The sequence below is a fragment of the Sesamum indicum genome, linkage group LG11 (genome assembly GCF_000512975.1).
Source record: "Sesamum indicum cultivar Zhongzhi No. 13 linkage group LG11, S_indicum_v1.0, whole genome shotgun sequence".
NCBI lineage: Eukaryota > Viridiplantae > Streptophyta > Magnoliopsida > Lamiales > Pedaliaceae > Sesamum > Sesamum indicum.
In genome coordinates this window covers 15,360,405-15,385,898 of record NC_026155.1, presented here as the reverse complement: position 1 = coordinate 15,385,898, position 25,494 = coordinate 15,360,405, and the positions used below count along the sequence as shown (strand labels likewise).

General features: G+C 36.4%; 4 protein-coding genes and 1 pseudogene across 8 annotated transcripts; 2 read left to right on the top strand and 3 right to left on the bottom strand.

Moving 5' to 3' along the window:
- On the bottom strand, positions 1,369-10,966 carry LOC105174690 (probable LRR receptor-like serine/threonine-protein kinase At1g06840). Of its 2 annotated transcripts, none has more exons than XM_011096874.2 (21): positions 10,786-10,952; positions 10,594-10,693; positions 10,315-10,462; positions 9,648-9,719; positions 9,442-9,513; positions 8,817-8,960; positions 8,659-8,730; positions 8,484-8,555; positions 8,271-8,345; positions 7,763-7,831; positions 7,437-7,505; positions 7,147-7,218; positions 6,964-7,050; positions 6,737-6,805; positions 5,904-6,436; positions 5,129-5,290; positions 3,461-3,756; positions 3,330-3,381; positions 2,439-2,689; positions 1,981-2,115; positions 1,369-1,870 (listed from the first exon to the last, which is right to left on the bottom strand). In XM_011096874.2, exons 1-21 carry the CDS (start codon positions 10,822-10,824, stop codon positions 1,526-1,528), a joined length of 2,934 nt encoding a protein of 977 aa, XP_011095176.1. In that variant the 5' UTR covers positions 10,825-10,952; the 3' UTR covers positions 1,369-1,525. The 2 variants fall into 2 exon arrangements, with proteins under 2 accessions (XP_011095176.1, XP_020553339.1); XM_020697680.1 differs by having other exon boundaries at positions 1,622-1,907; positions 10,786-10,966.
- On the bottom strand, positions 11,592-15,612 carry LOC105174689 (acetyltransferase NSI; the record flags this gene model as incomplete). Its single annotated transcript, XM_011096873.2, is given in 8 exon segments — positions 11,592-12,196; positions 12,316-12,409; positions 12,941-13,041; positions 13,215-13,314; positions 14,414-14,597; positions 14,896-14,956; positions 15,307-15,362; positions 15,468-15,612. Coding segments are annotated over 8 exon segments (720 nt in total). The 3' UTR covers positions 11,592-12,116.
- LOC105174687 (BTB/POZ domain-containing protein At3g08570) lies at positions 17,425-20,789 on the top strand. 4 transcript variants are annotated; one of them, XM_011096870.2, is made up of 5 exons: positions 17,425-17,820; positions 18,151-18,322; positions 18,562-18,628; positions 18,918-20,069; positions 20,252-20,789. In XM_011096870.2, the coding sequence occupies exons 2-5, from the start codon at positions 18,267-18,269 to the stop codon at positions 20,765-20,767; spliced, it is 1,791 nt and encodes a 596-aa protein (XP_011095172.1). In that variant the 5' UTR covers positions 17,425-17,820; positions 18,151-18,266; the 3' UTR covers positions 20,768-20,789. The 4 variants fall into 4 exon arrangements, with proteins under 4 accessions (XP_011095172.1, XP_020553661.1, XP_020553662.1 ...); XM_020698002.1 differs by lacking the exon at positions 17,425-17,820 and adding an exon at positions 17,854-17,891; XM_020698003.1 differs by lacking the exon at positions 17,425-17,820 and having other exon boundaries at positions 17,903-18,322; positions 20,171-20,390.
- On the bottom strand, positions 20,808-22,110 carry LOC105174688 (acid phosphatase 1). The gene is made up of 3 exons (XM_011096872.2): positions 21,468-22,110; positions 21,161-21,373; positions 20,808-21,097 (listed from the first exon to the last, which is right to left on the bottom strand). Exons 1-3 carry the CDS (start codon positions 21,848-21,850, stop codon positions 20,920-20,922), a joined length of 774 nt encoding a protein of 257 aa, XP_011095174.1. The 5' UTR covers positions 21,851-22,110; the 3' UTR covers positions 20,808-20,919.
- On the top strand, positions 22,691-25,452 carry LOC105174744 (annotated as a pseudogene).

Below are 25,494 nucleotides of genomic sequence, written 5' to 3'. Positions count from 1 at the left end.
AATAATGCCGCATCAGATGTTAATCATCTGGGATTAAATGCATAAAACCCTTGTGTGTTTTAAAAAGTCTGTAATTTTTTTTTTTCTATTATGAGAATAGGTTAAAAGTCCCTTAGCAAAATTTAGCTCAATTGCTCCATTTTCGTTAAACTCAACTAATGGTGTTAATTTTTTAGAAAATGATCGTCATACCCTTACTTAATATATATTATTTCTTATTTTAATGATCGTTGAATATTCTTTGATCAAATCATTAGATCTTACCATTAATTTCAATCGTTAGATTTTAAAAAAATAAAAGGTCTAGATTCAACAAATTATTTAACTTATATTATATATAAATAATTTAAAATTTTAAAAATATATTATTTTTGTATATTAAAAAAAAAAAAGCTTAGTACCCCACCCCACCACCATCTCCGTCACGGCAGTTCAGTTCTTGAAATTATTCTATCTCCATAAATTCTTTACCAAATTGGGTGAGGCTGGTCTCGTTAGAATCGTCTTGAAGAGGCGAGTCTGATGGTGGTGGTCTGAGACCGAGATTTGACTGGATGACGATGAATCGATGACAAACATGTTTGGCGGTTGTGGCTTGAGCCCAATCTTTTCGATTGACGAAAACTCAAATTGAAGGTATGAAAATGTTGGTCTTGAAGAGAAGATTCAAATGGTACCATTAGCTGTCGGAAACTCATCCAGATGGTGCTAAAAATTTAGAAACAAGTTTCCGGCAAAAAAGAGGCAAAAATTGCTTTTTTAATTTTTTAATTAATTTTAGTTATATTATTAAAATATGTTTTAGTTAAATTGAGAATATTTTAAATAATTATAATAATTAAATATTTTTACTAATTAAGAATAATTATAATAATAATTATTATAATTAAATATTTATTTTAATTAATTAAAAAATTAGATTTAACAATTAAAAATTATAAAATTATTTCAATTAAATATAATTTATTTTAATATTTAATATTAAATCAATCAAATATAATTTAATATTTTTTAATTTAAATTATAAAATAATACAAAAATAAAACAAAAAAAGGGTATTTTAGTAAAAAAAACACCTAAAAAGAAGTAAAAAATATCCCCACATGCTCAAAAAACGCGTGTAATGCACCTTCCGTTAATTACTACCGAAAGAGGTGTTTGTTGCTGAGTTTTACAAAACACAAGAGGATTTTTAATCTATTCTCATAACATGAGATTTTTTTTTTGCAAACTTTTTAAAACACAGGAGTTTTTACATTTTATCCTAATCATCTGTTTCCCTCTAAGCAGATTAAAAGGGGCAGGTGTGAATTGTCTAATGGGCTGCTTAAGTTTGATGGTTCAGAGGTAATCAAGAAACAATATTTACTCCTTTATTATTTTTCTCTCTACTTTTAACATTTAAATCAATTCATGCCATCAAATGCAAACAACACATCATTCAAAACGAGGGGGCTATTTTATTTTACACAGTGGTTCCAATCAAGTACTAGTAAAATCACAGACGGCAAATTTGGTCGGATCATCAACGGGGCCTCATGGTAGGGATGACACCACTAACAAGGTCAGTTCCAGGGAGATCTATGGTAAGGTAAGTGCTCCTCCTATCATAGACAGATGAGGATGGAGCTGATGCAACTGAGGTTCCAGAGCTCGACATATCCAAAACTGTGTGGTCATATTCGGGGACCATTGATGATATATTTTCCAGCTCCCTGACAACTTCCAACATGGAAGGCCTATCATTGGTCTCATCCAAAGAGCACCTGAGAGCTAAAGCCATGAATTTCTTGACACTGTCGGAAGGGTACACTCCCATGCTCCTGTCTATGATGGAAAACATCATCCCAGATTGGCACGCTGTGTTCACCTGATAAGGATTGTAAGTTCATATTTGCATGCTGCGTCTGATATTTGCCAAAAGTAACATTGTTGTCAACATAATAGCATAAAGAAAGCGACTGGTAACGGAAGAGGTACCTCTCTCACAATGTTTTTTCCATGAGATATTGGCTGCATTCCTGTTAAGAGCTCCAGAAATACAATTCCAAGGCTATAAACATCACTTTTCTCTGTTAACTTGTGGGTCAAGAAATATTCTGGATCCACATACCCCTGCAAGTCGAAGCATGGCAGAGAAATGAAAAAACTTAGGCGTTAAATGCATCTTGGTGGAATCTAACATCAACTATATATCACATATAATTTTCTGCTAGTTGCCTTACATGGCCCAGTCTCCAACACAAATAACTATAATACCATCACCTATTATTTTTTGTGTCTCTGCTTGATGAAGAAGAATTTGACAAGAAAACTATATACTTTGGAAGTATAATTTTGTAATTATTGCCCTTAAGCATAACATACTAGAATCCTCGTCTGAATTATGTGCTTCAAAAATTAAGAAATCCACTCTTGCACTCAAGAGTTCATCTTACTGGTGTTCCTTTAACGTTGGTGGATACATGTGCAGTTGCAACTCCTTTTGCATCTGATACTGGTGCGAGTCTTGAGATTCCAAAATCAGATACTTTGGCAGTCCATTTGGAGTCCAAAAGTATGTTATTTGCCTTGATATCACGGTGAATGATTGGTGGATCAGCTTCAGTATGGAGGTAAAGAATGCCCCTGGCTGCACCTAAGGCCACATGCAACCTTGTTGCGAAATTTAAAGGTCCTGTGTATTTGGCTGGCATATTAAAGGAAAAGAAGGGATGTTATTAAGTTACTACATAGAACTATTCTCCCATATAATTTATTCTGGTTCAGAGGAAAAGAGATTGCCCATTTCTTTCATCAACATCTTTCCAGTCTAAAACTAATATGATGGATGCTACAAGCAGCTAAGGATTTGAAGAAAACTTGTCACTATTGAGTGCTAATCACTCTTGGAACAAGTCTTTCTGGCAAATCCGAACTCAGGATTACACAGGAGCACACATACTGATAGAAGCAGAACTAGAAAAATTCATCTCTGTATAGCTAAAATGCAGCTAGCTAGTTGTTGCACGAGACAAATAGCTTATAATACAGTAGAAGAAGAATAAGGTGAATAGTAGTACTGCGAGTTAGAAGGGGCTTTGAAAAATATCACATTATATCAGAAAATTCAACTGAAACAAGATTAAGCAAATGAATGGATAGATTCAATGATATAAGATGTAATTGCCAATTGAAGTCTTTTATGATCTTTTTTAGATGACTTTTCTTTCAGCACCTTCCTCTTATATGTAAATCAACAGGTTTAAAGAATTAAGGTGAAAGGAATAAATAATAAACAAGCATGAATAATCAATGCAAATAAATGTATAGTACACTAATGTAATTACCAGAAAGGAGGTCATGCAATGAGCCATTAGGCATGAACTCGTAAACTAACATCTGCAAAGCATCAGAGGTTCAGAACATAGTGTAAAGGACGAGCACTAAATCTTTAGATATAACTCGACATGCAGCATACCTGTTCATCTTTTTCATCACAATACCCAACTAGTGATACCAAATTACGATGATGTAAGCGTGACAGCATTTCAATCTCCGTATAAAACTCTTTGTCACCCTGTAAAGAACCTTGTTGTGCACGCTTTATAGCCACAACCACACCATCTGCTAAAGTTCCTTTATAGACTTTTCCATACCCTCCTTGGCCAATTTGAGTAGTAATCTTGAAACCGCTCGTTGCCATTTGCAATTCCGCAAAACTGAATGGCTTCACTCCGTCCATTTTCATGGAAACTTTTGGAACTGCCAAAGAACCTGAAACATGTGACAGTTAGTTCAATATGAATTGCAATAGTGAGCTCTACATGCATGCAACAATTGTGAACATACTTCACTTCTTCACTACCACTCCTTATCGTCCATCTATTATCTTACAGCCCTTACCGTAAAGGGAAGTACCCTGTTGGAACTCACTGATGTCAATTCACATGTGCTACTTGATTCAGAATAAAGAGAAATGGTTTACCACAAAATTTTATGCATAATGATGCAAATTATCAATTGAGAGACGCGTAAGACTGCCTAGAGATGACAGATCAAGATGGCAAAAGGAAGTGTAGGTAAGAGTAGTATGTCAAAGTAGTTGCTCTAGAAGAAGAAGAGATAGAGAAAAAATGAAAACATGGGTGCTGTTATACAAGGAAGATATACCATATCATACATATGAGGCTCATTGAAGATATATTACTTGGGAACTAACTGTTATGACTTGACATTCAAGGATGGTGCTCAATAGGGCAAGTGGGCAACCAAAGCCCCAGACATTATGAAACAAGATAAGTAGAAACGGTGATCTCAACTCCATCATTCTAACTTTTGAAAATGGACTATGATGGAGAAGGAAACAAGGATCTACGTAGCTAACCTGACATGGGTATGAATACCATTTATATACCTTATTAAATATATTTTCTCTGATTCCATGTTTTGGGTGAACGGGGGCCCTCAAAGGGAAAAATCGAAAGTAGGTAATTATGCAGAAAGTTCCTCTATAAGCAAGAAAGTGAACAAAAAAGGCTATGATGATCTTGGTCTAAGAAGGAAAACATTCAGTCACTGTGATACTTCAGAAGGAACAATATTTAACTGAATGTTCCCAGTTGATTGCAATGACCAGTGAACAATTCTTGAAGCTGTTACTTATCCATTCTAAAGGAATATAGAGACATTAATACTCAAAGAAAACAGGGACATGCATAGTGTGCCTTTAAATTCAGTAGAAGTAGATAGAGGTTTAATGATGAAAAAATTAGTGGTTAGCTAAAATAGGGAGCATCTGAACTTAAAACTTCAATTCAAAAAGTATTATTATGACAATTAGTGGTCAGCTTAGCAAATGTCTGAGTAGTGATTTAACAGCGTACCGTTTTAGTGTATTCTATTTGTAGTTTACCTTTGCTACCAGAAGTTGAGAAGTCAACTTGGGAAGATCCCAAAATTTTTTTCTGCTCTTGCCATTTTAAGCACATCTGTGATGGTGCCTTTGACTTATCTTTAAAAATTAACCAGACGGCCATTTTATGGTTTAAGATTCTTAATTCAGTTTACAGAGAGTGACAATCCCCTAAGGAAGAGTAGCAACCATAAATGTAAGAAATATAGCCATGAATGGGAAAAGAAAGCTCACGTGATTGATCTTTGACAACTTTGGCTTGCGACCTTTGACGAATTTTCTGAAAGAAAAGCAGAAGGCTCATAACTATGACAATGGCACAGGAGATAGATCCGAGTATAATTCCAGCCACTGCACCTTTGCTAAGGCCATGATTGCTTAATGATGGAAGTAATACTGCATCCATTAAGAGTTCTCAAGTCAAATGAATTCAAGAGCTTTTCGGTGATTAATATGGATCTATTGGACACTGCAATCCAAATTCACATATATCCCTAACAGGATAATAACTATAGCTTCTGTTCCAAAAGAAAATAGAAGGATGGGACAAAAAATGTTGAATGTGAAATATCATGTAACATGATACTTGGACTCATAGTCTATGATTCTACAATTTTACTTGACTCTCAGTGAGCAATATCAAAACTTGAGTGAAAAGATCGTATAATTAAGAGCTAAGTACTTGAGACAGTAAACACCAACCAAGTATATTGATGCCAGAAAATATTCAGAACATGTGATCAAGGATAACAGATATATTGGCATAATAATCCTGCAAAAGTAAAGGGATAGAAGAGGATCCTGATTCCAGACATGTACACATCCTTACTCTCACTATTGGTTATATTAATTCTAAAAAGATGGAACAAAATAGAAGGAACATTCTCGAGCTTGAGAAAAATTCAGTGAGAAATGGTCAAATTTTATCATGTACAGAAACAGGTGTAGTTCATCCAATGTACTTTAGTATCACAGTATTAATATTAAAAGTTTAGTTTTGAAGGCATACCATTTGAATACGGTCCCTGTGCAGTAAAATTGAGAAGATCATAAGGGCCAAATATATCGCTTCCAGGTATGGTGAAGCGAGCAAATGTGTCTGCAATTGCTTGAATTACACTTGCATTGAAGGTATTAGAATTATTGGTATATTCAGGAAAGAAGAGCAGAAACATCCTTAGCCTTGGACCAGGTTCCCACTCAATTGAGTCAACATAAAGCTGGTAGAGATTCAAGTGAACATTTGGCTTTACATACACATTTGATGTTATGAACTGATCAAATTGAGCACGATAAGGAAGAAAATTGGATATGCTAGGACTTCTGAGTCGTAGTCCAACACCGAAAGGTGCTGCACAAAAGCATGTATTTGGTAAAGTGGGGACATATTCAAAGTAATTCCAGATTGGACAAGATTGAGGTGGACAAGTTGAAACTGGCTTGTTCAGGTTGTCTGGTGTTACTTCATTTCCATTATCTGGTAAGCAAAGTAGGCTGATGTTGCGTTGAATTGCATTTGTACAAACAGGATTTCCATTGAGCCTAGAAATGAAGAGTCATCAGCCATCAAAGTCTAAACAACTACTCAACACTGAGGTGGTGGCTACAAGTCATTGATAAAAGAAAATAAAAGAGAAAGAGCAGAACATGAAAAGTTTATATTTATCACCATGGTGAACTCTGAAACACAAAAAATGAAACTGACAGGTTCTGTCAATTTTTTACAGTTCAGTGCAATTTGCATAAAGACAGAATTGCATAGGAAAAAGCATCAATACCTCTGCTGAGACCTAAATCTTCTATTTTATGTTATGTGCATATTGGACAAAAAATAGGACTTACTTTAATGTCACATTTGGCGGAATGTCAAGGATGCCTGAAATATCAGAAAGTAAATTATCTTCAAAATTTCTGCAAGGAACAGCAAAAAAACTTTATAAGGTCAGATGTAATAAGTATGTACAATAAAATATTGAGATGACATCCCAATGAAGTATCATCTGATAAAATTGTAATGTTATTCCCATCAGGTACACTGACATTAAGGAGATGAGATGATCTTGGCTTACATATCAACTTTTGTGTCTGGAGTGAAGGTTATATTCTCCCAAATGGTAGATGGTACATATCCGCTCAACAAGTTGTGGTCCAAATACCTATAACAGAAAGGACATGATTAGAGAATACAAGAAAATTTAAATAAAAAGCATTTGAAGATAAAGGCCTAGATTTGTACAAGCCAGAATTCCTACAATTTCTGGAGATGAGGGAGTCCAGAATAGTTGGAAGGAATGGACCCATTGAGCTTATTGTTTGATAGCACGCTGCAGGTATAAAAAATTAGTTATACATTAGCAGTGAGTGATACAATAATCTGAGAGGTAATATGCATACGATACCCACATCAATATCCTCACAAACAGAAAGAAAATGAAAAAATTGCATGCATTTGCTCACAAGTGCAGAAATACAAGAAAGAGGGAGGGTATTAGAGGAGACAATTGAGACCGCTCAGAAGGTAGGGCATCCAGAAATTACTTACATGGTTGTGATATTTTCAGATAGTCTATTTGAGGTTATCTCCCCGGAAAGTTGATTCATGCTGAGATCCCTATAAGAGGAACACCAGTAAAAAACTTAAGATAATGAAAGAGAACTAAGAATTTCAATGATATCACCAATCTTAGACAGTATTAAAGAAGTTAGAAGGTAAACATATACTAATCCATATTTAACCGCAACTTAGACTAATGTTTGGTTAGTGATACATTCCATAACTATTGTACATACATGCAGAAAAGATAAAGTATGAAGCACTTAACATGTAGAATCAAAAGTGGAATTTTTCAGATGAATTTACACACATACAAGTAAAGAAGGCCTTGTATTCCACTTAGATCAGGTATTCTTCCCTGCAGGCTGCAGTTCCTTAGGCTCCTGTTCAAACGAAATGAATAAGTATTGGTCTTTCAAGCCTCTCTATCTACAAGCTTAGAATGGAGAGACAGGTTTCCTCGTTAATCAATGGCCTTCATTTCCAGCATAAGTACCTTTTCCTTTAACCCTTGGAAAACTATTAGCTTCATCCTCTTTCACCAAACGTAAATTATAAAAATAGATCAAAAAGCATAGGCTGGCAAATTGTGCTGTAGAAAATTTCTGAACGGGCAATTAGATTCAGTTGCATGAGAAATCGCCAGGGATTTCAATTATGATAAAGATTATTAGATCTAGAAAAATCGTGAATGTTGGTTAGAAAATTGAATGCATGCACCAAAAAATCACTGACATATGTTTATTATATAGATAATGCAAATGCTTCCATTATTCGCATGTGACTGCATAGTTTTCTCAAAAAAATGGTAGACAGCCATACAGTTTCAAGAGCTTGGGCATCTGGCTGTAAGAATCTGGAATCACACTCCCAAAGAAGTTATTGTTGTCCAGTTGACTGCAATGAATAGTTGGGCCGAGGGAGAAATCATTAAGACACTAATGCTTGAAAAGGAGGTTCAGGTAGTCCAGACTGAGCTACAATAAGAAGCAGAAGAAAGCAAAATCTACTGCAGTAGTAATAAACAACACATACAGAATTGTCAAGCTACGCATTTGTGAGAGCTGTGGTGGAAGATACCCGGACAGATTGTTGTTGTCAAGAAGGCTGTCAATATCAAGTTTATCAATACATAAGTAATGTGACATATGATGCATGCATTTTCTACATCTACTTTTAACTATGTTGATGAATTTAGTCAGGGGCTTACAAGTGTTTAAGTAAAGGAAGGGTAGAAAGCTCAGGCGGAATCTGACCACTGAATCTATTGTTATTCATGTGGCTGCATTCAGTATCAACAATGATTAAGCAAGAGTACAAAGTTCTAAACCTTAAGTGACTAATCACTTTGTTATGAAATATACTCACAAATGCTGAACTTTGGGTAAGTTTGCAAATGATTTGGGAATTGGTCCTGATATCATGTTCAGGTCCAACTGAAATTTATTCAAGTTGGGAAGATAACCAAGTTCATCCGGTAGAGAACCTGATATTTGATTTCCACTCAAAAGCCTGTTACACAAACAGTAGTGTTATTAGCTTCTCATAGCATCACACAGTACCAGGTCTTAGTTGGATGAAACAACCAAAATTACATTGAAATTAAGAGGAGAAATTACCATGTAAAATCATAAATATTGTCTCGGAAGTAGTCACTCAATGCTGAATAATTTATTATTGCATCCAATATTTGGTAAAATGAGCATAGTTACTAGCTTTGCTGAATTGGATGCAGAAAGTATCTGAAGAGGAGCATTATTCAAGTTATACCAAAATCTTCTATGTGCTATGTGTTTACCTTCATGATAACATGAAAGGATCATCAACTTGGGATGAGGAAAAATTAACTGTCCCTTGGATAATAAAGTCTTATACTATGTACATTAAAGATAGTAATATCGTCAATTGCTTTACATATTAGGATCTCATTCACTGAACAACAAGAGTAGCTACTTAATTAGCAGAGTCAAATATATATGAGATCTCATCATACAGGAACTCAAGTGCAGTAATATTGCCAATCTCCTTCGGTATGCTTCCACTTATGTGGTTCCACAAGAAGTCCCTGGCAAATAACACACTCGAATGCTCAGTTAGTGAATAAATAAAGTTAATATTAAGTAGTAAACTTGAAAGTACTATTAACATAAGATCCCTCAAGTGATATACAAGTAGAGATGCACATTATTGAGGACTCACAATATTTTCATATGGGGGAGCTGGCCAAGCTCTGGAGCTAATGTTCCAGACAGGTTCAATCTAAGTAAGCGCCTGCACAGCCAAGAGTGAGCAGAATGAATAAAACATAAGAACATAACGTGAAAAATGATATAATTGGGAACTCTTTTTCCTTTATCTATTTTCCTTTTATTCATTACCATGAAATTGCATGTGTATAGAATTTAGAGAACAATAATCAACTTATAGTTAATGAGATTTTAGTGATACAAGTACATTTCAAACATATTTGGGAACCAAAAGGGTTAAGCTGATTGATGTTTAGTCTTTAGCCATACTATGCATTTAACAGTACAGATTTAATTTCGGAAGTCCAAAGAGCTTGCCCGACAAATATGGGTCAATCACGGACAATGCAACACGGTCCCAGATTGAATTTCAGCCCTGAAGTAGTACGAATAATTGATACAAAAATAAGCAAATAGGATTCAATGACTCCAGCATAGGCATATGAGACCTGAATCAGGCAGCATCAGATTTGCGCATACATGAGTATGATAAAAAGTAGAGAGTGAAATAACTCCGTATAGCGGTGCAATCTATTTTTGGTCAATGGTGAAACTAACAAATCAAGGCAATTCCTAAGAAAGACAGAAATGTGAGAAAGGCACTGAAGAGAAGTACATACAATTCTTTAACATGCATATAACCATCAGTAGTATCTAAGTAGCATATGACCCCTGTCCAATTGGAGGCACAAGGATCATGCTTCTTGGTCCAATTCAGATTCTTGTAGGGATCATTGAGGTAAGTACGAACTGCCAGTAAGGCGGCAACTGCAGTAGACGCAAAATTTAGATTAGAATATGAACATTTATAGGACAAAATATGCGCGGCATGCAAGGTAGCTTTGGTGGGAGGTTTCATCCACATGTATGCATGGAAAAGAATAGAAGCTAAGATAAACCTTCTTGTGGATCAGTAATCTGGGCATATGCCATTGGAGGAAACCAACATAACAAAACCGCAACAAGTAGTCCAACCAGACAAACCGTCTTGTCCGCCATCTGCAAGTGTGACAAGAACAAAGCTTAGGATATAGTTCAAAAACCCATAATGATAAGATCCATGAAGAGGTCCAAAAGAAATGATCATATACATAGAGGTGAGATGAGTGGGTTGGTCGAGTGGAATGCATATATATGGGCACTAAAGCACACTTTCTTCAAGCAATCACTAAAGATTGTTGTGATCGCTGATTGGTACAGAATAAAATTGGGAAGCAGTCAGAAAAACTGAAGTTTGAAGAAATCAATGAGCATTCGGTAAATGGCGCTGTCAAGCATATGAAAATTAGAGAAGTTTGGGAAGGGTGGGAGTTGGGAGATCATCATAAAAAATTCAAAATACGACTCTCCTCTCCTCTCCTCTCCTCTCCTCTCCTCTCTTCTCATGGCGCCAAAGCCGTACTGTTTGAATTATGGTAACAAATCAAGTTCCAGTCTTTCTTCCATGAGAATTATCCACTTGATTACATTCTTCTTTCTTGGTATTATTAATAACAAATAGTTGTAGTTGTTGTTGCATATTTCTGGTGGCAATGTTGCAGATAATTTAATTGTAATGATTAATTCCATTTGATAACTAAGTTGAGCTATCCCTCCTCATCCCATCGTGATTAGTATGAGTTTCATAAAAGATAGACATGAATTTCATAAATTCAAAGGTTCAGCATCATTTCCCTTTTCTTATAATACGAAAGAGTATTTTTGTTTCAGTTAATTACGTCCAGTTGATACGGAGGAAAAACGTCCGCTCCTTAACAAATAAACACTTGCGTATTGAGTGTAACAGTTAATTACTTTATAATTATAATTCAATTCCTAAATGTGAACGAGGGATCAACTTGGCCTCCAATTTGCATTATCAAATTCTCAAGTCAACAACATACCAATTGGCATACTATGAAAAATTCAAAGATTAACTTACTAACCCAAATCCAAATAGTTCTACTTTACATGTGTATATATATTTGTATGTGAATCGCATCACTCCTCCACTAAAACATTTGTTACCATGAAATACTCCACCTTTGTACCATGTGACTAACAAGTTTTCACCTGATGCTCACATTATCTCTGTCCTCCTTACAATTAACACCTTTACAGTTTGATTGAAAAGTGAAGCAGTATAGTTTAAATACATAGTTGACCTTTTGATATTCCATGTCTTCCACCATAGAATCGCATAGAGCGTATATAAACATTTTCAAGATCAATCATTCTGCATTTCATCATCGAGAATAATAGACGGTAGTAATTTCGCAATCCATGTATTTCAGAACCCATTCATCTGGTATTGGAATTCTACATACGCTTATTGTACATGTTCACGCCCTTCAAACTCTGCTCACCAGTATACAGTAATTGATAGGAGCAGGAAATTATCAACCAATAAGCAGGCAAGGTGGTCGCGCACACTGGAGGTCAACTAATACTTTGGGTACCAAAACATCCCTTTAATGCCCTCAGGATCAGGTTGAAAACCTAGATTTCGATAGAACTCCACAACTGTACCAATTTCAATGGACAAGATTTTAATCCTCTGCCAGAAGTTAAAGAAATTTAAAGTCTTACTGCAGAGATTTTGAAGCTCTTCTCTACTGGTCGCCATATGATTGTTGATATACCTTGACTATCTGCAAAAAGAGAAATATTTCCAATGTCCCGCTGCAGCAGAGCCCGTATGAGCTTCTCAATAAGAGCTTTTCCAAGTCCTTGGCCCTAAATCACAAGCACATTAATCAAAATACAAATACACAATACACAAGGCAGCGTCAAAATTACATCCATGCCAAACAAATGAAGATATAAACTATGGGTTAGCAAAAGAACTAACATTTCAAAATACCCTCCAACCAACAAAATATAGATATACCTTTTACCAGTACAAGAATAATAATGCAGGTTCTAGTCTGAGTTCAAGTTACAAGTGTTGTGATAGTAACTTATAAAAACATAACGCCATATTCAAAAGTGAATTACAACATCATCACCACCCTGATTTTGCGTTTGCACCAAGAAATATGGCATAAAGAATTAGTATTTCTTGAGTTTCCTTTGTAGTATGAGAAAAAGTTATCTCAAGGCCGATATTTATAAGAAAAATCATCAAATGTAGCCAACAGATCCTGCTATCTATTTTGCCAGGATCCGTAACTGTACAAATCGGTATCCTGATTTCAGTTGGAAAGCAAGCAGCATAACTTAGCTTCAATTAATGAGGTTTGGTCTTATGTAATGGTATAAGAGTACCTGATAAGAAGGATCAACAAGAACATCCCAAATTGTTGCATTAAAAGCATGGTCTGATGTAGCACGGGCCATGCCTATCAACTTCTTCTGGCCATTTCCCTCTGCCAAGTAACTTGCCAAAGTACACTAAGATGTCCGTCACTTAGTTTATTTGATACCGTATTATTAATTGTTACATATATTAGAAACATATTTTTTAAGAGAAACACAAATGTTAAGACGTCGTTTAAGGTGAAAGCTAGGTTCTGTAACCAGAAAGTCCTGTTACTAATACCTTCTCCGGCTGGTTTGCTTATGGAATGCAAAGTAGCAACTATATAGCTATTTTTCAGAGCTGCAGCTAGCTTTGACAGTGGCCTCCGGGGCCAGCCAACCTGTTAAAAGGGTGATGGAAAATTATTATAAGAACTTAATTTCAACCTATAAATCTAAAACCAACTGAGAGAAGAAACAAGTACCAGGAAAATGTGAATGTAAAGATAGCAACATAATTTCAAGAAATCATTTGATAATAATATCTGCTAACAAGGTATGCAGGCTGAGATGTCTAAAACCAATCTTTGACACATGTTAATGCACTATAACTGCATGCCCCAACTCCGCTCTACTGAACTAAGCTTTATAATCAAGAATAGAATGCATGAATCATTACCTGAGGCCCCCCCAAATATATAATAAACTAAAACTTATCAAAGTCGCACTCAAAGAGTCCAGAAGGCATCAAAGAGACACCAAAGTTTTGCAGCTAACTCAAATATTATTCAGCTACAACTTTTATCAACATGAATGAATGAACACAGCAAGTTTTTGCCAGAGACCACCCCAGCATGCGAACCAAGAGATTTCTCATCCAATGTCTATTAGAAGGAATGGTATGTATTCAGAAACATAAATACTAAAAAGCAAATAAACAACTGAAACACAATGAGGAAATGAGCTTGCTTATGATTAGGAGAAAAGAGACTTGAACAAAGCCTACATATCAGACAATTCAAAGTAAGAAAGCAAACTCCTATTCTACCAGGAAAAAACAACAGGGACCTGTCATAACATCGTGAAGCAAAGAAGAAAATTGCAAAGAAAGCATAACTAATACCCACAAAAATCTACTTTATTATAAATAGGGAAGTTAAAATCCATTTCATATGGTATTTCACAACACTAGCATTGTGAGTTTTCTCATAAATATGCTTCAATAAATAATATGATGCGGCAGTGATAAGTAGCCTTCTTCGTTGAGAGACACAGGTCCAATTTGAGACTGCAAAAAACCCTCTTACCATGGCAAAGAGTAAGTATCTGATACTCAAACATCGTACATCTCCGGGGTAGAGGATTAGAATGAATGCAGTTGATGATGAACGATAGACAAGCCCATTATGGAAACAAATGTTGTCTATTGCATGCTATAATGAAAAATCGTCCACTGAAGCAAGACGATGGAAAGCAAAACAAAATGAATGGTTTAATTACCTTATCGCATAAAGCTTGGAGATCATACACATCAACATCTCCACCAGATGAAAATATGATCTGCTCAACTGTTCCATCAGGTGAGGTCCTCTCAACAAGAACAAATTCCTCGGGCAAGGACTCTTCCTCTTCTTCAACGGTGGAAGGTGGTTCTATAACTTGTGCTGTATTGTTCTTTAAAATTCTGCAACATGGAGCAGGTAAAAGTCTCGAGATTGTGGATCCCCATATCAAGTTCAAACTACAATCAGTTGTAATGTGATCATGCGTAGCCAGCACATCATCTTAGCTATTTAGATAAGTGGAAAAGGAAAATTACAGCACTAGCCATACTTTTGTGAGGTAGATTTGCTTATTTGCATAAGCAAGTAAGCTGTTTTTTAAGCTTACCATAATTGAAAACATCTGTGCAAGAGCCATTTGTTGACATGTATGCAAATAGCTACCATAACATATTAGAGTTATCATATAATTCCAATTACCCTGATCTAATGGACTCCCAAAAGCGTGCCTTGAGTTTGGAAACCTTTTGGTTCCTGCTGCCTGTGAAGAGAAAAGGCAGGTGATCACAACGGAAGTATGCATGAAAGCATGAAAGGAATACAAAAGAAGCCAAGCAAGTCATTGAGCCTGACATGCCTAATTACTTGAAAATATAAAATAATGCAGGGTTGGTTTATGTTGTGATCCACGATGTGTACTTTTTGAGAACCCACTAGTAGAATATGGGATTGAACATTAGGAGGGATTACTGTAAAAGGAGTCACAAAATACAGCAACCAAATTTCATGTAAAACAAAGTGCGGAATTAGGCAGTTGTAGGGTGTAGCGGAAAAATGAAGAGAAAGAAAAGAGATACAAGGGGGATTAGAGTAGAAAGAAAATAAAGAAACCTGTAAGATGGTAAAGCGAGCAGAAAGTTTGAGAGCGGGAATCAAGTGGAGGGTAACTGCAAAGACGGAAGCAAATGGTTGTGATGAGATTCATAGTAAAAGAGGAAATTAAGTAGACAAGTGCAGTGAGGATTGGAGATGAGGGAATGGATGGGACTCACAGCTTGAGCGGAGTGGGGAGCAGTAGGACGCCGTGGGCCGGCATGTTCTTGGGTCCGAGGATATATGTGTGTGTGTCGGGCGGCAGTCCAAATTCAGTTGCAAAATCGGTGGAGCATAGGCGAAAGGGGATTTCCTTTTCTTCTTCTTGTAACAAAAATTTCCTTCTCTGCTTTCAATTTTACTATTTAAAATATATTTTATTTTCCAAAAATTATTTTAATGTTTTAAAATTTTACTCAAAATTTATAGCTTTTTATAAATTATGTAATAAAAAAATATTTACAAGCTCAACATATGCAAATATATTTTACAAAATAAATTATTCATGTTAAAAAATATATAAATACATAATGCATATAATTTTATAAAAAATATATAATATAATTTATTAATTTTTATTCAATTATATGTACACACAATCTAGCTCATATCATTACTCATAAAAAATAAAATATTATGAATTTATATATTTTACAGTGTATATTATATATATTTAATATTTTAAAATTGTAGTCATAATTTATTTTTTAAAAAATATTGAATATATATAATAGCACAAGCAAAAATTTTATAAGTTTTTTGAAAATTATGTAAAAGAAAATATAAGACTTGTAAATTATAAAGTTTATACAGATTCTTTACCTAATATAAAAATCATAAATTTTGAATAGTATTTATTTTAAATACTTTTTTGTAATAATTCAAATTATTTTTTAAAGAAATGATTGTAATAGACATAATTTTGGAACGTAAATGATAAGAATATTTTCATCATTAAAAAAATAATCTATATCATGAGGAGGCATTTTTTGCATTTTATAGTTTAGAGGGATAAATGCACTCCATAAATAATTTAGGGGTGTAAAATATATTTAACCTAACATATTATGAGTAACTATGTGAATAACTAGGGATAGAAAAATTGACATATTTAAAATATTTTAGTTCTGATTGTTTCAAGACTATTATTTTTAAATACAAAAGTTAAAGAATGTATTTGTAATGAAAAATGAAAAATTACACTTCCCCAAAAAATATTTAAAATTACACTTGCACCCCCTTAAAAAATTATCCATTCATATTTGCCTCTACTTGGTTATGATTTGGATGAAAAATGCTGACATCAACCAAAAAAAAAAAAAAAATTGTATGAATTTTTTATTTTGCCCCTCGTTTTAACATTCCTATGTATAATTTTTGTACTTTTGGAGTAAATGTAATATATATACACACATAAAGTAAGGTCAATATTATTATATTTTCCCCCTTATAAGAATAAAACTATTATATGAAAATGTTGAATAGGGGGTAAAAATTAGAAATTTATGTAATTATTTTACTAATGTGAACAATTTTCATTCAATTATAATGAAATAGGGTGAGGTATAAATGATAAATTTTTAGAGATTGCGTAAATATAATTTTGAAATTTGGTTGGAGAAGAGTGTAATTTCACAATTTTAAGTATAATTAAGTGAAATGATTAATCTAAATTTGGTGTTTATGCTAAAATTAGAAGATATATCTGTTTTAGTTGGTACAGAAATAGAAGAAGTTAGTGTTATGTATGAGGATGAGGTTACATTAGTAATAGAGAAAAAAGGGATTTATAGTTTGTAGTGATACCAATCACAAGTGAAGAGAGTAATCGTCTCTTTTTCCACATTCCAACTTTTTTTTTGGTTTTGGTCAAAAAAGAAGAGGCTCTCTAATCTACCCTACTCCATTAATTAAACTATAACTATTCATTTGGGTAGTTGAAGAAAGCATAATAATAAGCATCACTGCAGACTGCACAGATTTCCATTTTGTATGTGAGAGAGTGAGTAATGATGAATGAATGTGGGAATTTCTTACTTTTTGTTGTCAAGGCAAAGGCAGTGAAAGAGAGACAGAGGCAGATATATAATCAGAAACAAGACAAGACAAAAGCTGCACACATTCTTCCTTCTTTCTTTCATCCATCCATCTAATACTAATAATCATACAATTCCCATTCACATTCACACACACTCAGCCCTCTGTCTCTCTGTTTTATGTTTCACTGCTTTACATGCTTCCTTCCATTTACCCACTAATACACCTTTTTCTTTATTTCCACTGTTGTACGCACACACTCTCACTCTCCACACCCAAACCAAATCTCTGTTAATCATCATATTGTCTCTCATCAGTTTTTAATAATTGCATCATTCTCAAAAAAGCTATCCCACTTGAAAAAGTAGCAAAAAACTAAAGACCATCATCCCATCCATCCATTTCACAACTAAAAGACAATTAAATCAATAAAAAGCAAAAGCCAAAGCCCAAAGCCGCTTCTCAGTTTATTTCTCTTGTAAGAAATCTGTGAAGGTAATCCCCCAGTCCAGACTCCACTCCCCCTTTTAAGATAAGGAAACAAACAGTCTCTGGGATGGGGTGGGGTTAGTTTATTTGCTTTGCATATGTTGTGTCTCCTTTTTTTTTCTTTTTTTGTTAGAAATCATCAATTATTAAACATGATCATCATCCATATACATGTATTCCCTTTTATGGCAATGTGGGGTCCTTAGACCTTGGAATGAGTCCTCTTAGGAGCTTCCTTGATGATGATGATGATGATGCAATTCTTGTCTCTCTCTTGAATCACGAATCATTTCTTCTTCATTGCATCTTTACTCTAGTCTATTCTTTTGGTACTAGGACTAGTTTGAGTGGCATGGTGTTGAAAGGAGGGAGGAGTGGAGCTGAAGCTTAAATCAAAAGGCAAAGGCAAAGAGCAAGAGAGTTGCAGCAATTGGAGAGAAACAAGAGTTAGAATGGTGTGGGAGCAGTCTGTCCCTTCTCCCAACTTCTCTACCTCTTTTGCCAACCGGTACTCACTTTCTTCTAATAATCTCCTCCTCCTCTTCTTTCATTCATCTTTTTATCTATACCACTTTAATCCTTTCTTTTTCTAGACCGGATATTCAAGATTTTGTGCTCTTGGACTTAAAATAATTTTCAGCTGACCCACCCCAATTTCTCCAAATTTTGTCGACAACTTTTTTCATTTCTCAAACAAATCTCATACCCTCTGTCTCACCTTCCTTCCTGATTGCTTCATATATGCAGTATATTCTCGGATGTTGCTGGGGACATCACCATTGTTGTTGATGGAGAATCCTTTCTATTACATAAGGTGATTGATATATACTCCATATCTATTTCTCTTGTTTAAGCCCAAAACTACTTTAAGAGTGTAGGATTGTATAGCTAAATACAATAATAATGATTCCTGCTCATCATATGCTGGCATCCGGGTTTATGTCAAAATTAATTTTCATGTGAAAATCGCATGTATTGCATTGTACAACAGCACCACTCTTGAACGCATTGTTATAAACTGATTGATTTTATAATTTGTCCCGTCTTGACAAAACAAATTTCTAAACTAATCAAATTTGGTGCATCTTTTTTGGCTGAGAAAGTTCCCCTTGGTGGCTCGAAGTGGTAAGATCCGTAAGCTGGTTGCGGATACCAAAAATGCAAGTCTGTCAAAGCTGGAACTCCCCAACTTTCCAGGAGGGCCGGAAGCATTTGAACTGGCAGCAAAATTTTGTTATGGCTTGAATTTTGAGATCACAACAACAAATGTTGCCCCCTTGCGATGCGCTGCAGAGTACCTGGAAATGACTGAAGATTGTCGAGAAGAAAACCTCGTAGAACGAACACAAACCTACCTAACTCAAGTTGTATGTCAAAGTCTGGATAAATCAGTTGAGGTTCTGTCTGCCTGTGAGAGTTTACTTCCTCTTGCCGATGAAATTGGAATTCCCGATACATGCATTAGTGCTATTGCCAGGAATGCTTGTAGGGAGCAGCTGGTATCTGGTCTATCTCGATTAGATTGTAATAGTGGATCCTTAGAACTTAGAGACAGGTGTCTTGAGTGGTGGGTCGAAGATCTTTCGGTTTTGGGAATTGAATTTTATCATAGAGTTATTAGTGCCATGGGACAGAGTGGTGTTCGGACAGACAGCATAGTTGCATCTTTGATGCATTATGCGCAGACATCACTAAAGGGTATAGGGAAGCCCCAGATATGGAATCCCGCAAGAGCAAATCCTAGCATAGGAGAAAATGGCCAGAAGGCGATCGTTGAGTCTCTGGTAACTCTATTCCCTACAGAGAAAAGCTCGTCTATTCCGTTGAATTTTTTGTTTGGGATGACGAGGGTAGCTATTATGGTGGATGCTACTTTGGCATGTAGGCTTGAGCTTGAGAGGAGGATTGCTTATAGATTAGAAATGGCATTACTGGATGATCTGCTTATACCATCACTCCAAACAGGTTATTCCTTGTTCGACGTTGACACCATCCATCGGATTCTGGTACATTTCCTGCAACGGATCGAAGAAGAAGAAGAGAATGAAGAATGTGGATATGAATCAGAAGGCATGGGGTCTCCGAGCCATGGATCCTTGTTGAAAGTTGGAAGGCTTGTTGATGCTTACTTAGCTGAAATTGCTCCTGACCCTTATTTAAGCCTTCCAAAGTTCATTGCCATGATTGAGGTACTACCTGATTATGCTCGTGTCATTGATGATGGACTCTACAGGGCTATTGACATTTACTTGAAGGTAAAGAAGACTACTACATATATGTACACTTGAGTGTAAATCATATCATGCATCATCTGCATCTCTTAATCAAAAGTGTAGAACTTGTACTGCTGCTGCAGGTTTCTTTCCTAGTTATAACTCCATACTCGAGCGCTATTCCTCTCCGGAGCAGTATTACGTATTTTGCTTCAATATGACAGGCCCATCCAATGTTGAGCGAACACGAATGCAAGAAGCTGTGCAAGTATATAGACTGTCAAAAACTCTCTCAAGAAGCTTGCAACCATGCTGCTCAAAATGATAGACTCCCAGTCCACTTGGTGGTTCGAGTTCTGTATTTCGAGCAGCTTCGGTTGAAGAATGCATTGTCTGGGAGTTGTGGAGACGGATTATTATCGCAAAAAATGAGCAGCGGGGTTCCTAGTGCTGCTATGTCGCCTCGAGATACTTATGCTTCTCTGAGAAGGGAGAATCGGGAACTGAAGCTGGAGATATCAAGAATGCGAGTAAGGCTGAGTGATCTGGAAAAAGAGCAGGTGGTGATGAAACAGGGGATGATGAATAAGTCTGGTGGGGGGAAGACATTGTTAACATCCATATCTAGAGGGTTTGGAAGAATGGGTATATTCAAAGGGCAAGAGGGATCGGGGTCGGGGAAGAAGCTCCAAGCAAAAGAAGGGAAGAGTGGGAGAAGCAAGAGGTATTCTGTATCTTAGACTTGTGAAATGTAATGTTTGTTGTTATAAATTATGAGAGTCAAGAAAGAAGCAAAAATGATATTCATGGAGATGAAACACACAACACAACACTCTCTCTGGAGCTCTCTATAAATTTTATTTTTAAGAAAACAGAGAAAATGATGAACTTATTAAGGGATAAAATACATTGGATTAGGAAGCTTAAAGGTGCGATTGCCGGCATAGTCTCCCTGCACATCACTCCACTGATCCCCCACGTTCCCCCATATTCTGTACCCTTCTTCTACCAGTTGCTTCCGTATCTCCGACTTGTACGTTATCGCGCTTACACCCTTGTACGCCCCACTCCTGCACCAATCATCATTCAATCATATAATCCATCACCAAATTACATGTCTATAATTTACCTACCTTAAGATGAGACGTTGGTAGCCCAAAAATCCTTGGTTTTCCAGATTTTGAATGGTTGCCTGCCCAAGTGTTTCTTCGTCCCTGCCCGTAACCAGGAATACCTTAAACCCCGTCTCCACCAACTTGTTGAACAGTCTCAGAACATCAGGAATGGCAGCGCATTCTCCTTGCAGTGCCCATGCCCTAAACCCCAATGGATCAAAGGGCTCACACCTGCAAATTAATACATACATACATAATCATACTTTATATTATCCTTGCACTCTCATCCATCCATTCCATATCCATTAAATTAAGAAACACACACCCATAGCGCTTCCCTCTGTAATAAAAAAGGTTGGAAATGCAGGTGTCGTCCACGTCCAGAATCCAAGCATCGAAGCCATCATCTGAGAGAGTAATGGTATCGACGTAGCTGCAAATGCTGCCCACAATGAGGTTGAGGTCGCGCTGGTATTGGCCAGCAATCATGTATGCCTCAATGTGGCGGGAGCACTGAGTTGGGACGGTCCGCCACGCTCTGATGTTGTTGGCCTCGACCGCGAGGCGCCAGCTAAGGCAGTATCCGGAGGAGTTGGCGGTGTCGGTTGGGCACCAGAAGGGCCTTGAGTTCACTGCCTTGCAGCATATCGCCAAGAATACCAACACTAGTGCTGCTTCCCTTAAACCTGGCATCGTAGATACAAACATGTATACCACCACCAAATGGATCAAGAATCAAAGGATGTCATGCATGCACGTAGAAGCAACATATATATAGGAGGTGGAAGAAAGGGGAGATGAAAGAGTTGGATTGTTATATATATAGGAATAGGAGAGGGAGAGAGTAGAAACAGGTAGGTAACAACATAGTAATAGTAATAGTAATAGCAATAGCAATGGAGGAGGAAGAGTGAGTTTGTTGGTTTCTCTGAAAGAAGTAAAAGTAGATAAAAAAGAAATTGGGGATGATGAGTTTAATTTATAGGAAGAAAAATGGGAATTATAATAGTAAGTAATTGGTGGAAGAGGAGGTGGAATTAAAAGTGGAGGGGTGTGGCCTCCATTTTTAATTTGGAGGTCAACTCAACTCTAGAATTGGAATATTGAGTAGGCACATTAATTGGAATGGGTTGCAAGTTTTAATTGTAACACAACCCACCCATTCTTTGTTATATATATATTGAATGGAAATTGGAAAGAAGTATGAATTCCACTGCATTGCCATTATTAATTATTGTGTTAAATTAAAGGGTGTGGAGTACTGGAGTCCTGGAGTCCTGGAGTCCTGGAGTAGTGGAGTACTGGAGCGGAGTGCATGTAAAAATAGAAAATGAACAAGGGGGAAGTGTCAAGTGGGGTTGGCGTCAGAATGCATATTGGAAATTATTAAGGCCAAAACTAGAATTAACAACAGACTTACCCAGTCCCGCTCCTATTTGCCAATCAGGTGGTGCTCTTAATATATTGCCTATTGACTAATCCACTTTTTCGACTGCCTTCATCATCATATCAATTACAATTACCTAACTGCTAACTCAACCACACATATTCCCCACACTCAATTATTATTTCATATTGGGACTCCATATTCATTGAAATCATTTTAGTTTAGGGTTGATGAAATCAAATACGACTCAACCCATTTCATTTTCTATTCATTCCTTCAGGCCCATATTAAATAAATAAAAAACCATTATTCCTTCTCCGTCTCCGATTTCCTCCCCAACAACAGTGACAGCAGCCCATTACTTCGTTGCTGTAGTGATAATGATTTGTAGTATGTCAGACTGCAGTCAAGGGTCGATGCCAATTTCCCTGACCGGATTTTTTTGTCTCTTCCATTCCGGACATGTCAGGGGCTTTGGTACTTGGTTACTTGATGTCTTTGGATGTTATTTAACTCTTTTCTCGGCAGGGCGTTTGAGCTTGGAGTTTCCTGTACATTCATAATATCCTTTACATTCATCTCTTTGGTTGTTTTTGTCAACTCTAAGAGTCTGACAGAAACCGGTCTTGAGGAAGAATTTGATTGGGCTGGCACATCATAAGGATTCATAGCTCAGTTTAAGACACTTGACTCTGTTAATGATTCTTCTGTGCTTGTTTTTGTGCGCCATATTGCCCATTTCGGCAATATGCTTATCGCATTCTTTCTATCTATCATGTAATCAGGATATTGGTGGATGCGATATTCAAAAGCAACAGATTCGTGAAGCTGTTGAACTACCTCTCACACACCGTAACTGTACAAGCAGATTGGTATTGATCCTCGTCGTGGAGTGTTGCAAAGGCTGTAGCCAACCACACAACTGCAGCTTTCATAAGAGTGGTGGGTTCCGAGTTTGTTCAGAAATATCTTGGTAAGGTATTTCTCAAGAACTCTTGCTCTTTCTTATAGTTCGGTACTGCACATCATACTGACAACAAGTTTTTAATTGCTTTCTCCTTTAAAATTCACCATAATAATATAATATTATTGGTGATGGACACAAAAAGGGTCCTAGAATGGTCCGTGATGTATTTCGTCTGGCCAGAGAGAACGCGCCTGCAATTATCTATATAGATGAGGTAGATGCCATTGCAACTGCACGTTTTGACGCCCAAACAGGAGCTGATAGAGAGGTTCAAAGAATTCTGATGGAACTTCTAAATCAGGTTTGATCTCTATACTATTTAAGAGTTGAAAAGTTTGAAAATTCCAGATTTGTGAAAATAATACGTGAAGATGTCTCATACAATGTACTTGGGTATATCGTAAATCTTCTGCTAAGCTTTCATTGTCTTCCTGCTTCCATTTATGCTCTGGCAGATGGATGGATTTGATCAAACTGTGAATGTAAAGGTCATCATGGCCACTAATTGTGCCGACACCTTGGACCCTGCGCTTCTTCATCCTGGTAGACTTGATCGTAAAATTGAATTTCCTTTGCCTGATAGAAGGCAGAAGAGGCTGGTTTTTCAGGTTAGTTTTTGTGCAGAAGCTTTACCTAAAGCTTATGTTTTCCGGTTCATTTGTTTGATGCTTGACATTGAAGTGGTCATTCTTTTTTGAACAGAATGACTGTTTTCATGCATCTCTTCTCTCTGGGATAACTGCCCCCTCTCTCCCCATAAGCTTCTGATGGTTTTGCTGGGATTGGTATGTATCTGCTTATTGTTGCTTGTTCTTTGAGCAGGTTTGTACTGCAAGATGAACTTAAGTGACGAAGTTGACTTAGAGGACTATGTATCTCGACCTGATAAAATAAGTGCTGCTGAGGTTTGTTTCTTGGACTGACTGCATAATTTTCTCCTGCTTATGAACCATCAGCAATTTATTGTCTACTTTGATGGATGAATTATTTTCCATAAAGAAGCTTTCGACATATTTATATTATGATGAACTCTACTGATTAGTGGTATAAGAGAAAACTGAGAAAATCTTTTAAGTCATTTAATGACTGTGCATCAGAAAAGAACAGAAGACACATAGCAACATGAGTTTTTGTCTTCATAGACAAAACTCGACCTCAATATTTTATGGGTTGTCTACCTGAAGGAGCTTGTGAAGAAACCGAAATGTGGTGGTTTTTTATGTAGATTGCTGCTATATGTCATGAGGAAGGTTTGCATGCATTCCAAAAAAACCAGTATGTCATACTCCCAAAGGACTTTGGGAAGGGGTATCGAAGCAATGTTAAGAAGCCAGACACTGATTTGAATTCTACAAGTAATTGCACTTCCCATATAGACCGAATATGTATGTTTCTTGCAATATCATTGTGTTGATATGGTTTTCTAACATTTTCGGTTTGTCATATTGAATATGATGCTGTCTTTAGATTGCTCCATCTTGATTTGGATAATTATCAAACTATTCTCATTCACAAAAAGGGTTGCTTTCCGTGAATACCACTTTATGATTGTTCTCTTTACACATGAGGGAGGAAAGTATTAAAAAAATATCTTTTGCTTATAGTTTAGAGACATACCTTGAGAACTAACTTGCCTATGAGAATTGTACGTGGGTTGATAACTTGATATGCCAAGAAATGCTTGATGATGTGTGTGGTAAGATTTTGACATATAAATATTGAGGGGTATAACTGTGAGATGGAATGGGTTACGAGGGTGGCAAACAAAATGGTGGACTCCCCACAAATCATAAAGAAATGATTCAGAATTTGTGGGGGGTTTTCCTTTTTGATGAGAAAGATGAAGGATGCTTGCACCTCCGCTGCATTTGGCCATGGATAGAAATAATGGTGGGGGTTGAAGTTATCTTGACTTTAAAGGAACAATTTGATTATGTGAGCCGCAGTTGCTTTTCAGTTCTCTCTCAAGGATGGGGGGGGGGGGGGGCGTTTCCCCGT